Source organism: Aptenodytes patagonicus, chromosome Z (genome assembly GCF_965638725.1).
Source record: "Aptenodytes patagonicus chromosome Z, bAptPat1.pri.cur, whole genome shotgun sequence".
Classification (NCBI taxonomy): domain Eukaryota; kingdom Metazoa; phylum Chordata; class Aves; order Sphenisciformes; family Spheniscidae; genus Aptenodytes; species Aptenodytes patagonicus.
Genome location: NC_134982.1, coordinates 56,014,370 through 56,028,817, shown reverse-complemented (window position 1 = coordinate 56,028,817; position 14,448 = coordinate 56,014,370). Strand labels below are relative to the sequence as shown.

Here is a 14,448-nt window from a genome sequence, read left to right as displayed (position 1 = left end):
CAGAATCAAGGTGTAGTGTACAAAATGATGATGCTTTGTCTTCCTGTTTTTGCAAGGGAAGAGGAGACTGGTGTATTTCTCATGGGCATGAATAGGTAATGGGACACTTGTCTAGTAAACTACCAGTCAGAAACCAAAATTGTTGTTTGGTTTTTTTTTTAACCTCTGGTCATTTTGAAATTATATTTTTAATTACTTGCCTAGAAATCTGGATTTTTCTTTCAGAAGTGAAAAAAGAAACACATTGCAATATAAGCTCAAAATGGTACTAAAGCGTAAGGAAGGTTATCTTATAGATCTGTTAAAAAAAAAGTTATGATATGTTTTGAAAAGTTGTAGTGAAGTTCATTTTGAATTACATGCCTCAGGATGGACAACTTGACCATATTTTCAGACACCATTGCTTTTGAAAAGTTAAACTCTTTCCTTATTTTCCTTTATGTATAGGAATCAGCTTAAAATTAAAGATGAGCTTAAAATTTCTTATTTTTATTATGGTGACAGGAGGTAGACATATTAAAAAATTACATGCAGTTATTTTTACTCAAGTAACTTTTTCCTCATGCTGTATTTCAGACATTCTTTTAACAAACTGATTTTGAGAAAAGTGGTTTGTTAAGATCAAAGAATCATATAACCATAGAATGGGTTTGGGTTGGAAGGGACCTTTAAGGATGATCTAGTCCAACCCCCCCCCGCCATGGGCAGGGACCTCTTTCACTAGATCAGGTTGCTCAAAGCCCCGTCCAACCTGACCGTGAACACTTCCAGGGATGGGGCGTCCATCACTTGTCTGGGCAACCTGTTCCAGTGTCTCACCACCCTCATAGTAAAGAATTTCTTCCTTATAGCGAATCTAAATCTACCCTCTCATAGTTTAAAACTGTTACCCCTGGTCCTATCAGTACAGGCCCTCATAAAAAACATCTTTCTTATAAGCCCCCTTTAAGTACTGAAAGGCCACAATAAGGTCTCCCCAGAGCCTTCTCTTCTCTGGGTTGAACAGCCCCAACTCTCTCAGCCTTTCTTCATAGGAGAGGTCTTCCATCCCTCTCATCATTTTTGTGACCCTCCTCTGGACCCGCTCCAACAGGTCCATGTCTTTCCTGTACTGAGGGCTCCAGAGCTGGACGCAGTACTCCAGGTGGGGTCTCACCAGAGCAGAGTAGAGGGGCAGAATCACCTCCCTCAACCTGCTGGCCACGTTTCTTTTGATGCAGCCCAGGATACGATTGGCCTTCTGGGCTGCGAGTGCACATTGTCGGCTCATGTCCAGCTTCTCATCCACCAGTACCCCCAAGTCGTTCTCTGAAGGGCTGATACTTCATAAAGATGCATAAAGATGCTTCCTAGGTTACAGAAAGAATTTCCTATAGCAAACAAATTTTCATTTGCAGTGTTGAAGCATCTCTAACAATATGATTACTTTGTTTACGTCAGTCTTTGTATTGCTGATCTAAGTTACTTTCTTATCAACAGATTAGTCTGTTGTTCTGAAATTGCAGTACAAAGCATGTAAGTACGTTCTTCTAGTGAGCAACAAAACCTGTTCTGTGGTGACACAGTATGGAATTTTTTGCAGTAAAATCACTTACTTTGAGTAAGTAAGCTTTAAAACCAAAAACCAAAAACCAAAATACCTTTTCCTCTGCAATGCTGGTGCGCCTAGCATTTTGAGTCTTGTTTTAGCTGCTAGAAATTAAAAAAATCTTACTTCTGTCTTCTTAGACCATGGATTGAAGCCACAGATTTGATAGCTTGGAGTTTGCTTTGCAGCTGCCTTATTGCTGTCAGAACTGTCTCTGAACCATGCAAGGCGGTGTTCAAATTACATGTGTCTGTTTAAGGGTATGCCAACACAGCACGCTTCTGTCAAAACTGCATACAGCACTATAGTTGCATTGTATTTCTAAATTTTCAGGCTTGAGTTAAAATTGTAGTGTTTTTTACGAAATACTGTAATTTCTTCTGGCCATGAAAATTCTAGCTTGGCCCTTGAGTTTAAATCACTGTAGAAGTGGGCTGGATTCTAGCTTGTTAATGCTGACATTCCTGACTTGGTTTCCTTAGGTAATACATGTTAAGGGACATTTGGAGGAGCCTCCTGTCTGGCCACCGGAGCCCAGCCTGATACATCCCAGGACCCAGGGTCTCTGCCTGGGCTGAGGGATGTGGATGGACAGGCACACATGGGACACTGACATGGCTGGTTACACGGACTGGCACTGACGAGGCGCTGCCTTCAACAGCACCCACAATGTGGGACTTAAATAAACACAAGCACAGTGATGTCCCCTCCTCCTCAAGGGCTGGCAGAGACAGAAGGTCACTAGTGCAGGCACGCACATGACACTCTCCAGGTTCACAAGCACATGCACATTTATGGATCTCCCAAGTACCAGCACAGCCTCTCTGCCCACCCAGCACCCCTGCCCTGATCCTAGGCCCCCTTACCTGCCCCATGGGTCGCCCCTACCTGACAGCTGGTCCAGCTTGGTGCTCACTAGCAAACACTCACACACTCATCCCACAGGCACCCCACGCTCACAGGTCCCCCAAACACCAGCACAGACCTTCCACCCACCTGACACCTCTGCCTGGACCCAGAGCCTCCTACTCACCTGCTGGTACAGCTTGGAGTTTGCTGGTGAGTTTCACATGTGCACACCCACTTCAGGGAAGGTACCGATGCTCAGCCCCTGCCAACAGCCAGCACCACATGGGCTGTGACCCATGGTCCTGCTCCAGCCACCTGTGCTGAGCCCTTCACCTCTGTAGCTGGTTTTTTTTGGGACACACATTGTTCCCACCCCAGTGGCTGGTGGCCAAGACCCCTCCCTGCCTCAGTTGCTGGCACTGAGACCCCACTCGCTTTGGTAGCTGACACCACAGGCCTGGGGCACCCAAACCCCTGGTCTGACTCCAATTGCTGGCACCGAATCCATCATGCCACTCCTGACAGTAGCTGGCAATTGATCCTTGCAGCACTTGCAGCATCCGTGCACGTGGGATAGAGACTGGAATTAGGCAGAGAGAGTTAAGAAAGCATTTAGTAAAAGCATAGGACAGACTGCAGGGATCAGGCGCCGGGCTCAGTCAGACCAATGTACTGACCAACATCAGCTTACACGCAACTGTCCCCTTTTACAACCCTTTCTGTCTGCCTCCCCTCTTTGTTTCTCCCTGAATTCTGTCCCATGCACATTCCCTCAGCATCTGGCACAGTCCCACTGACCCCTCCTGCATCCTGCACCTTCGGGTTTGCATCCTTATCAGTTGCAAATCCCTGCCTGCAGTTTCTTGATAGCCCATCAGTTGTGATTGATGGGGTTTGTTTCTGGTTATTGTTTTCATTAACACTAATTGGTCAAGTTTTATGTCTGAGTGTCTCCCTCCTTTTCCTTATCATCACAATTTGGCAAGGTGCTTAGCCAGATAATCTTACTGAAAGATAAGAATTCTCACACTCCACATATCCTTACCAATTAGTGCAACTGACCAGGTTTGTTCCTATAACAACCTCCCTTACCACGTGTCGGTCAGGTTTGACTCTGTAGGTTCTTGTTTGTAGCTCCTTTGGCCAGATACCCTCAAAGCAGCAGACATTCTCCTTCCACGTACCCTTACGGTATGGAATAGCAACTGCAGGAACTTGCCCTCATGAAGAGGAAGCTGTAACAGGAGTGATCAGTTAACACAAGTATTATATATCTTGGTATCAACTTGAGTATTTTCTTTGAAATGAAGGAAAACTGAGGAATTAGTGGCTTATTGCTCACATGCAGTTACTTTGGCTGTGTCTGCGGGACAGTTTTCATATTTGCACTTGCTTCTTAGACTTTCATGATCTATGGAGTCCTGAGATGTGCAGTAAGTATTAAGTAAAAAAACCCAAATAGTACTGGATAATTTTCATAGAGATGTGGACAAGGAAAGAGAATGTTTTAAGACTGCAAGTAGTCTATTACCGCATTACAGTTGATATAGATGACGTGGGTTTTGATGGACTTCTGGGAAGTAAGAATGTACTACGTACTAATAAATAATTCTTGTATACTGAGACTGGATAATAGAACAGTCTTTCTGTGGGGGAAAGTTAGGTGGCAGTTGGCATACAGACTGAAGTGTTCAGGCAGGATCTAAATGCTTTCTAGGACCAGAAGGGATTTTTATTGATTACGTAATGAGTTCCCATAGTGAGGACAGCAAAAACAGAAATGGCATTTTATATGGCAGTTTGGTGGTGTTTTCCTACGATGATGTTAGAGAATATGAAGAGAGTATTTCAATGCATAATATATCACCAGAATTGTAGGAATTTGAAAGACTTGTTCAACTTCAGAATAGAAAACCATTCTGCGTCTGTATTATACCATGAATGGACGGACAATACCGTAGGGTTAGCGTTTGGGATGAAATGTGTATAGCCAGGAGAAGATGTTAGCTAGGAAGCTATAATACATACTTCATGCATTGGGTTTTTAAATGACAGTGACGCATCATGGAAAGTTAACAAACAGAACCTCTTTAAAATACTGCACTTGAACATTAGATAGTTCAACTTGAAATACTGAACAATTTTTATTTCAAAATAAATACTGAAGTAAGCTGCTCAGTCATAAGGACCAGTGGTGTGGAAAATAAATCTAAACCAAAAAGCTGTTCTTAATTACTGCTATTATGTGTATTCATTAAAATAGCTATGGACTTCGTCCTTTTTGCAGCAAAGTATAACCTTATGGGGTTTGTTGGGTCTTTTTGGAAAAAGTTGGAAATCTTGAAGTCACGTTTAAGGTTGGAGTGAAGCTTTGTTTGTGAATGTTTAGACTCGTATCTGCGAAGAGGAACGGTAGAAGTGCAGCTGTTTTTATGCACAGCACCATTTGAATGGACTTGAATCTGGTAGAGTTAAACATCCTTTCTGTGTGATCTGGAAGTATATAAATATCCATATATTTGTGGTGCATATGTTGAGTACATGACACACTTTTCTGTGTTTCTGGGAAGACTGAAGGTTAGTCTTGGCTGAATCCTTTAGTTTGAAATGAAATTGATTTTGTTCAGTGTTAATTAAAATATAAGTAATTTACCTTTTTTTTCCCCCTAGGTATGTGTTCTTCTTGGATCCATGCAACATTGATCTAGTACATCAGAGGATCAAGTCTCTTGCTTTGTGTGTATCAGCTTGCCCAAGGAAAGAACTAAAAACTCTGGCTGATATTCAGAAATTTGCAGAAACTAATGGTATGCAAAAAGCATGTCTGTTTTTGTTAACGTACCAGATATTTTCATAGGATTAAAAAAAGACTTGTGCATTAGCTGAACTAAAAATGAAATATGTATTAAGAAATATCAGTAGAAATAATGTGATATTTTTATTAAGCTAAAACTTTAATATATCTTACAGTATTGATATGCTTCTGTTCTGTCATGTCTTGGACAGCTTTGAAAGCTCATTGTTAAAACAGGAGTACAAAGCATAACAATAATTTGAGGGAATGTCTGACTGTAGGATATGTTCTCAACTCCTTCGGAAATGTTCTGACATTGCTGCTTAACAGTAATGCTGTTGAAATGTCCTCATGTATATGGGGTTAGTGAGAGCAATGCTGCTATTGAACAGCACTTGCTGCACTGAGTGGCTGTGGATGTGAAAATATTCCTGCTTTCATTCAGTGCTACAGTGCGGTTCTTGTTTTTTTTTGTTTTCTTAGACTTTTCTTTTTTGTGTAAAGGAAACTGACTGTATTAACAAATGATATATTGTACCCCATCTCCCCTAAGAGCAGTACTTCTTCTCTGTACTAATAATACCGATATTACTAGCTCAATTCATATTTTAACACTGTATGGAATAAAATGCATGAGAGAACCAACTTTTGGACCTTCCAAAAGAAAGTGAAGATAAAAACTTAATTTGAGGAAATTTCAGGGGTTTTCAGCTATTCAAGTGGCACCGTTTGTCCTAAACTTCCCTACTTAATCTTTTAAAATGCCGCGGTAAGATGTCTTTGCAAGATACTTGGCTAATGATGAGTCAGTCTGGGTGACCAAGTTCAAAGCAGTGGAACTGATTACTTTTCATAGAAGGAAATGAAACATTGATTTCTGTTCTGGTACAGGTTATGTGAGTACTTCTTGTTTGAAAGCAGAGTGAGCTGAAGCGGCCTTGGGACACTGTTAGTGCCCTTGGGTCTCCCACTGCATTGTGCCCACACACCTGGGTGTCTGACAGCCTGAATCGGGGAGCTGAACTACCATGTGGCATGACAGCATGCGTGGAGCTGCACGAACAGCTGTGCCAGCACAGTGCAGCGCGTGGTCTGAGAAGGGGAGCTTCCTCGTGTGATCTGTGCACTGTTGTCAAATACAAGCCCACAGTGAAACTAGCCAATATCTACAGTTTTACTCTTTACCCCTTATCTGAGCATGCTGTGTTTTTCTTAACTAATGCAGGCCAGTTATTTGTTGGTGTGAAGTCAAGGTCATTAGTAGTGGAGTTTCTTGAGTACCTCTTGAAACAATGAAATGCAGCCATGCCTTGCTTTACTACAAACATTGTTTCTATGTTTGTAAGTCAAGTCTCTTATTAACTGTGCCCGAAATATGTTCAGTATAACTGAACTGGTGTACTTTTAAAGTACGCCAAAACCCACTCTTCCTAAAACTTGCTATGCCTTGTCCTCATGATTCTCCATTCTAACTGTATCTCTCTTAGTGTTTTAGATTTTAAAACCTAAAGGTAAAATATTTTTTTTTAAATTAATATCACAGCCAGTTGTTTCAGTTTACAGAAGCTTGGTCAAAATTATGAAACCTGGTGTTACAGCAGAACAGAATCATTAATGAGTTCCATTTCGAATTTTCATTATATGATGTTGGGCTTATCAAAAACAGGTACTAAACTAAACTGAGCTTTCCTTTTGTAGATGAACTTTCTGCAAGACTGGAATCACACCGTTCAGAGAAATATTGTCATCCTCATGGTTACATTTCTGTTTAAATGTTCACCAACCTGTGCAGGTTCCAAAAAGTGATGGTTTGCAGCAAATGAACAGCTTAAGTATTGATTACCTTAAATGTTGCCTATGTATAGTAAAAGTTCAAGCATGATTCAATCTTGCAACAGAGCAAGAACAGTGAATTAGTACCAAAACTATAGTACTCAGTAAACAGAATCATTTTTCTGAGAGCCACTTTGTAACTATGATAATGGGTTTAAATTAATTAATACTAGGATTATGTTTGGCAGTCTGTTTCAAGTGACCATAGACTCCACTGTAAAAAGGATAATAAGGAAATCTGAGAACTTTGAACATGACTGCACAGAGATTAATTGCAATTTTTATGTTTGTGATGATATCTAGTTAGAATTTAGAGTTCAGCTGTCAAGTTCTGAAGAAGAAGGAGGGCAAGACATAGGTGTTTGGTTTCTTGTGATAATCAATGCTGAATTTTCCCAGGCTTGCAACTTCTAACACTCAACAAGAAAACCACTTTAATGTTTTAAACATATGGGTAGAGAATGCAGTCAACTCTTAATTTTACTTTGCTGAGCCTTTCTGAAAGCTTTAACCCTTCCTGCAACCTGAAAATAGCAATCGTGCTGGAGATAGGTTCTGTGTAGGTTGTTGCATGTGCGTTTGAAGAGTTAGCCATTTTCACCTGGCACACATCCCATCCCTGAAATCACGTTACTTGTCCATGCACCTTGGAATTCTTTCATAAATTACTGTTTAAGAACCCTTCCATCCCAAAGAAATCCTCTGTTGTGCCTCAGCCTGTCAGAGGTGTTATGATAAGTCCAAATAAAGGTTTTTTTTATTTAAACATCTTTATCAAAAGACGTAGCATAGTAAGACATACTACAACATCCTTACATTGATTAATGATTTTATCAATACCAGGTATGATCTTCCAGCTAGCTTAGAATTTATATCTTTCCCAAAGTCGGACAGGCACTTGATTGCCTGTACACAACATGACAGAACTGCCAACCCCTAAGGTTCAGAGCAATTATGGCAGAGCTCCTACTTATTGTGCAGTACAGCTTGTATTTTTCTGTAAGCAAGATTATAAATAAGCGTTTAGGGCAGGGAAAATGCTTGCTTGAGGCCTAGAGATCATTTATGACAAAGCAGCCTTTTGGCTTCCTGAATCAGTAATGATGCACTTGCTATTCTGCTGTAATTTGGGAAATGGAGCTGCTTTGGTGAATAATGCTGCACCATTTCAGGACAGTAACTTCACTCCCACCCCCACTCCACTTGCTCTCCCCCAGTCAGGTCCTGCACTTGCAGTACCTTCCTGTCTAAGAAGAGGAGAAATCCATCCCTCACAAAGCCTGTCCGATTTTAGGAAAACAAGAAAGTGTGAACCTTCAATCTGTTCAGAATAATTGACACCCAGAACACTGGGAACCAGTTGGGAACTTTTACAAGAGCAGGAAAAACAGAAGGAAGAAGCTGGGCAGTTGACTGCTCAGATTTTCAGCCTGTGCAAAGGTGCAGGTTGTAAAATACAGGAATGTTCTAGAGCAACTCCTGGAGGTGATGCAGAAAGGTGCAGTGTTGGCTGAGAACATGTTCTAATGCTGTTCTTACACAGCCATGCTGATACTTGAGTTTGTAGACCTATGGACTGGACACAACTGAGAATATTGTATATTGTGAACCGGCTGCTGCTGGTCTCCCCAGGATTTTCTCACCCAGCGGAACACCTCAGGCAGGGAGTACTTGGGATTCAATGTTTTTGTTGGTCGTGGCACTTAAAAAATGATGTATTTTGAGTAATATGACTGAAAGCTGTTTTTTCCAGAAAGCTGATAGATGCTTCAAAAGTTAATGTCCATGGAATATTGCAGTGCTGTTTTCAAGGACTTGCCAAAGCATTTTGAAATATCCTTGAAGATATAATTCATATATGACTGTGCCAAATGAATAATGAAATGTCATTATTAAAAAGAAACACTAAACAGGCGGCCATAATTTCTGTCATGTTTAATTCAGTGATAACTGTACTGACTGGTCATTGTGGAAACTAATATTCCTATCTGTTGTGTAAATGACTGGATGCAGATTTAGGAACCTAAAATGAAATTTCTATTTTACAACGTGTTGGCAGGCATCTTGGTTGTCAGAATTCTGTAGCTAGGCCAGGCTAGTTGAGGTGCAGGTGGGCTTAGAGCCAGAGGTAAAGCTACATTAAATCTGCTACGGAGACTGACCTGAAAGAAATCAATAAAGGAAATCCGTCTGGCTAAGTCAGAGTAGGTCATCTCTCTGAGCTATGGGAAGGAACCATAGGGGAAACAAAAAGGATTTTTCTTTTGTCTGAAGATAATGACATCTTCATGTACAGTAATCAAAGTATGTCTTTGCAGTTACTGTTGGTACTTGCCTTAGAAATAGCAGTTGTCAGTTGCTGCCAGCTTCTGATGTTTTTCTTCTGCTCCCACTCCCCCCACACACTTTGTTTTTAGTGAAAGTGTGCTTGTTAAAACTTAATCCTTTGCTCATCATTTTCCTGAAGCCTGTTGTACCATATCAGTTATAGGCATCTTACGGTTAAAGAGATTCTGCACCACTAGGTCTTTGGGAACCTGGGTATGTTAATTTTGTGTGTCATTTTTTGAATGGCTGGAATAAAAGTACACTATGACTGGTTTTGAGATACGGAGTCATCCACTGCTACTCTACCTTATTACCAGAACTGCCCACCAGGGTTGTCTTGTGTTGGAAATGGATCCTCTAGCCAGAATGAAATCGTTTTCACAACAGAAAGTGGCTGCAAGTGGAGTCCTCCAGTAATATTGTGTTATTGATTACATCAATAAACCATTTGGAAAAGGGGAGGAACAGTGAGGTAATAAATCTTGCTGTGGCTACTGAATTATTTAGAATTATGTGAAAAAAATCTGATATCAATTGCAGTGGAATAAAATGTTGAATGGAAAGGAATGCCTGTCGAATGAAGGGGTGGGAAACAGCCATTATTATGCATTTAGTGTTTTACTTTAAAATGGTTGTTGTTATTTGGGAAAGAGATTGTGAAGCTACTGAGGATAGCGAGGGGATTAGGTGGAGGCACAGCATTGTCCAAAAGTGTAATGTTTATTAATTGTGAAGAGAAAAAAATAGGGACTGTATTTTGTGTAAACTCACACTCTGTTGGCATTATAAAGGCTGTGTTCTGGTCCTTCCTTGACGAAGTGTTTTCTTAACTTTTTTTAAACTTTATGTATTTAAACTTTAAACACGCGCACACATATATGTATATGAAGGGAAACAAGGATGATCACAAGAAAAGACCAATGATTCTTCTGCCTGGAAAAGAGAAAACTATCAGGAAGAATAAGGTCATTAAAAGCAGGAATAGCTTAGAGAAAGTAAAAAAAAAATTATTCCTTGATCTCATAACCTGAGTAATATGAAACTAGAGGTCAAAAATTACATTACTAGGCACCAAAGAGCCAGATTTTTTTCCACACAAGTTATGGTTAATTTATGAGACTTACTGCCATGAGGATATTTTAGATACCAAAAGATAAACTGTTAGAATAATAGTGTTTGGATATTTAATAGGAGGTTAGTACTCAAGGATATCCTTGAGCTATAAGCGGTGGAAAGCTAAAGATACAGTAGGGGAAACATCTGCTTCTGGACTAGATGGATTTTTAATTTGATTCCAGAATAGATGATTTTATTTAGCACTGGAAGAAATATGAGTGGAGGAATGGGTAAATTAATATTTGTTTTCAACGTTCTGTACTGTTCATAAGAATTGGGGGATAGAGAAAAGGATAGTCTGGGCTTTTTAATTACAACTCAAAATACATGTATATGAAATCTGACTCTAGGATTTTTTTTTATTTTTATTTTTTAACGTGCGGTTAGTTGTAACAGCAACTGTGCTTAGCTATGTCAGTAGTTCTCTTTGTGGTCTTCAATTCTGGAGACATTTAAAGATGTAAGTAGTGGGGTTTTGTGTTGGATTTTTTTTGGAACATTCTTGCAGGCACTGGAGAATACTTACTTCCACTTCAGTCCCACCTTTACTTATAAAAGCAAGCTGTAATTTCTCCTGCCCTCTGATGCTCACTCTTTTAAAAAAGTGATGGTATGTCTCTCTGCAACAACTAAAAGTTCAGATATACACAATCCTTACTTTCCTTCCTTTAAAACACACACTGTGCTTCTGGAAGGCACCAGTGGATAGATCTAGAGAATGAAGCTTGCTTTCTTCACTGAGAACAAATCTGTCATATTAATCTGAGAAGTCCTGGCTGCAAAGTGGGGACTGTCCTACGCCTTCTTGCTCATTTCAAGGCATCGCCATTTTCTAGGCTCTACTAGGGCTCAGAAATTAGGTTTAGGTGTTAAGGTTCAGCTCTATCCTTGTTTGGCCTTCTGCCTCTATTCCTGCACCATTTGCAAAAGGCATAGCTGTAATGTTTAGGTATGTTTGTGCAGTCCTCTGATGCTTCCACATTAACTGCTACTCCAGGCCGTAATCAAATCAATGGCTAAGAAGTGGAGTTCTTGTTTCCTCACTCATTTCCAGCTCTGGTGCTAATCTGTGCACACCTAAATGCTACTTCATTCCTAAATGAAGCATCAAATGTGAACTTGTCTGCTTCTGGAATGTTTTTGTTGTTCTAAAAACACGTAGGCAAATAGGAAATTTATACAAGCCTAAACTTTATGCATTCTTAGTGCTTGTATTCTGAGTAGAATTACTTCCTATAGTTGTAGACAGGGTATAATTACAGTTATCAGACCTAGCAGACAAAGAATGAAGAAAGTCTGGCCAGCATCGGTGTATTTCCTTTCATGATGGCCTGAACCTTTTTCCACTTGGCAGGAGTTTGTGAAGAGAGGGTCTTCTTGTCACTCCCCATAGGCACGCTTTTTCTGAGGTCATGCAACATTGTTCTCTGTTACTGGCAGAAGTTGGCAATGGATAGTAACTTACTACCTTCTGTGGAAGTAGAGCTTGGCATCCTACCTTTTCTGTGGTTTTTGGCTGTGAATTTTGCAGCAGAATTCCCTACAGATACATGAGCCAGTGTCTTAAGCTTCCACTTTTCTGTGCCATGTTGCTAGTCCATAATATGGTAAGATAATATGCAGTTATTGGTAGTGTACCAAGTTGTCTCATTGCGTGAAGCTTTGGACTGGTAATGTGGTTCAGATTAACAGTTTAGAGCTGATAGAGTTCAACAGGTAGATTTGAGTCAAGCTCTGGAGTGAGGAAAGTAGAGAAATGTTAAGAATTTCATCCTTGTGAGAGTCTAGGAGCCTTGACCTTCCTGAATACCAGTGAACTCCACCTCTGTCAATATCCAGCTGTCAATACCTCTTAGCTTGTATTGCGTGGGTTGTTCAAGCATAATCATCTGTGAGTCATGTATTCACAATGTTAGCTATGTTTTAATTGGTGACACTTGCTCATACAACACCCAGAACCCAAGAGGCATTAGCACTGGCCTGAAAGTACATAGGCCAATAGTTTTGATTTAAACAGTCTCACTCCTGCTAACATTTCTGTACGTTTCTATATCTGTGATTATGTGGACTTTGATTCCTGTGTTAGAGGACTTACGTTACTGATGGACTAATAGGATGTTGCTTGAGAAGGAGAGGGAATGCTTAAAGTGGAATAAGATGTTGAGTTTTTTAGCTATAATCTCTGCTTCATCATACTGTCTTTTAGAAGTCAGTTATGTCACATATGTGCACTATACAGGCATACTGTCAGTGAGATTCAGAACAGTGAGACCATACATGGAAGATCATATAAATTACCTTACCAAAGCTGTGGTTCCTAGTCTATCAGGCTGTGCTTTGCCACGTGCCTGCAAAAAAGGGTATGTGGAGCTGCTTGGAGCTGTGCCTGGCTTAACCAGAACATATTCCTAAGGTGACTGTTTTGCTCCTGGTGCTGAACCTATCCCAGGTATCTCTGTATAGTTTTGTATTTTTCTGCTTAAATCCTTGACCCTCAATATAAGTCCATGTTTTTAGATCTGGAAGTCCTTGTTTTAGTTCCTGCTAACACTGTTGAGAGATGGGTAGGTGCTGCTGAGGAGCTCAGAATGGAATCCAGAGAGCCCCTGGTGTGCTTTCCACCACTATCATTTGGGCAGTATTGATGTCAGTTATTTCCTCTGTGGGCTGGTCCTCTTAGCAGATGACTTAGGAATTCTTACCATTTCTCAAGCTGTGAACTGTTACATTGATAGTGATGCTGATGTAGCAGAGGTTTTGTGTGTTTGTTTACAACACAGCAAATACAGGAAGGAAAGCTGTGCTGGAGCTCTGGTCTCTAAAAGTAGTTTTATCTGACCACCTTGGGATAGTATGGAACTTCCCATTTGCTGTACTGCTGTGGGAATCAGGAGGTTATGTCTTGTTGTTCTGTGTGCTGTGTCCTCTGAGCACACAAGACCTTTAATACTCTGCCTTCTCAGCTGGAAAGAATCTTTGAAATAAGATTTTGGTCCCCCATCTTTGTCCTGGCTTTCTACAGCATCTTTACATAATTTGTGCTAATTGTAGTTGTTTTTAAGAATGCCAGAGGTAATGGCTCTTCAGCTCCTTACTAATTCAAGCCTAGCCAAAACAGAAAGAAGGAAATGGTGGCTTTCACTCCTACGGCTAGGTTGGGGTGAAAGGAAAGTTTGTCTTTTGAGATACTTTGCTCCAGTCATGGCCCCAAAATATTCTAATGGCTGGAGCAACTCTTTTCATGGAAAGGAAACCATGGAACAGAAGCTGTGTTGTGTCTCCAGAATACCACTTTGTAGGTGAAAGCACCAAATACAGCCCCGTGGGACCAGTAAACTGTGTGCTTACCAGTAGCCCGGCGACTGTTGCTCTGCATAGTTTAGAAGTATTTTTCTTCAAGGTTATAACATGTTGGGATCTCAAATCCAGTCCCTGTAGGACAGTTAGATGTTGTTCACCTAATGATTTCTCCAGAAGAAATACGTGCACTGCTGTAGGAAGCAAAGGATGTATTACTTTAATGATTCTTTAGTTTGTTCTCTGAATTCTACCCATAATGTTTTTGAAACATTTACGAGTGATAATCATTTAGGAATAATAGTAATGTCTTTAGTAAACTAATTATCTCAGCAAGGTAGATGATTCAAGTTCTTTAAGCTTTTGCAGGCCTTGCAAACTCAAACAGCAATAATAAGACTGGTTGTGCTAAGACAGTCTCTGCTAACCCAGAATAACTACTATGGGGTGGAAGGTTTGACAAAGAAGTCCATTCCTCCCGCTCTCACCTTACAAGATTCAAACTTTTATTTATTGATGCACAGGGACTCTTTTCTTAAGAAATCAGTTTAAGTTTGATGTAAAGTGATACATTGCTCAAGCACACGTTTGTGTTGTAGAACTCTGCCACATGGTATTAGAGAAGTCAGAAGGTTTTCAAAAT

The 14,448-nt window shown here is 40.4% G+C and overlaps 1 protein-coding gene and 1 long non-coding RNA gene across 3 annotated transcripts in view; one reads left to right on the top strand and one right to left on the bottom strand.

Moving 5' to 3' along the window:
- SLC44A1 (solute carrier family 44 member 1) overlaps positions 1-14,448 on the top strand; it is a 67,150-nt gene that overhangs the window by 24,184 nt on the left and 28,518 nt on the right. For both annotated transcript variants that reach the window (XM_076363130.1, XM_076363129.1), the window contains exon 4: positions 5,108-5,244. In XM_076363130.1, coding sequence (XP_076219245.1) covers positions 5,108-5,244 — 137 coding nt within the window. The remainder of the gene's footprint in view (positions 1-5,107; positions 5,245-14,448) is intronic.
- Positions 469-2,753, bottom strand: LOC143173105 (uncharacterized). Its single transcript, XR_012997471.1, has 2 exons — positions 2,622-2,753; positions 469-1,349 (listed from the first exon to the last, which is right to left on the bottom strand). It is a non-coding gene; the product is annotated as an uncharacterized LOC143173105 (long non-coding RNA).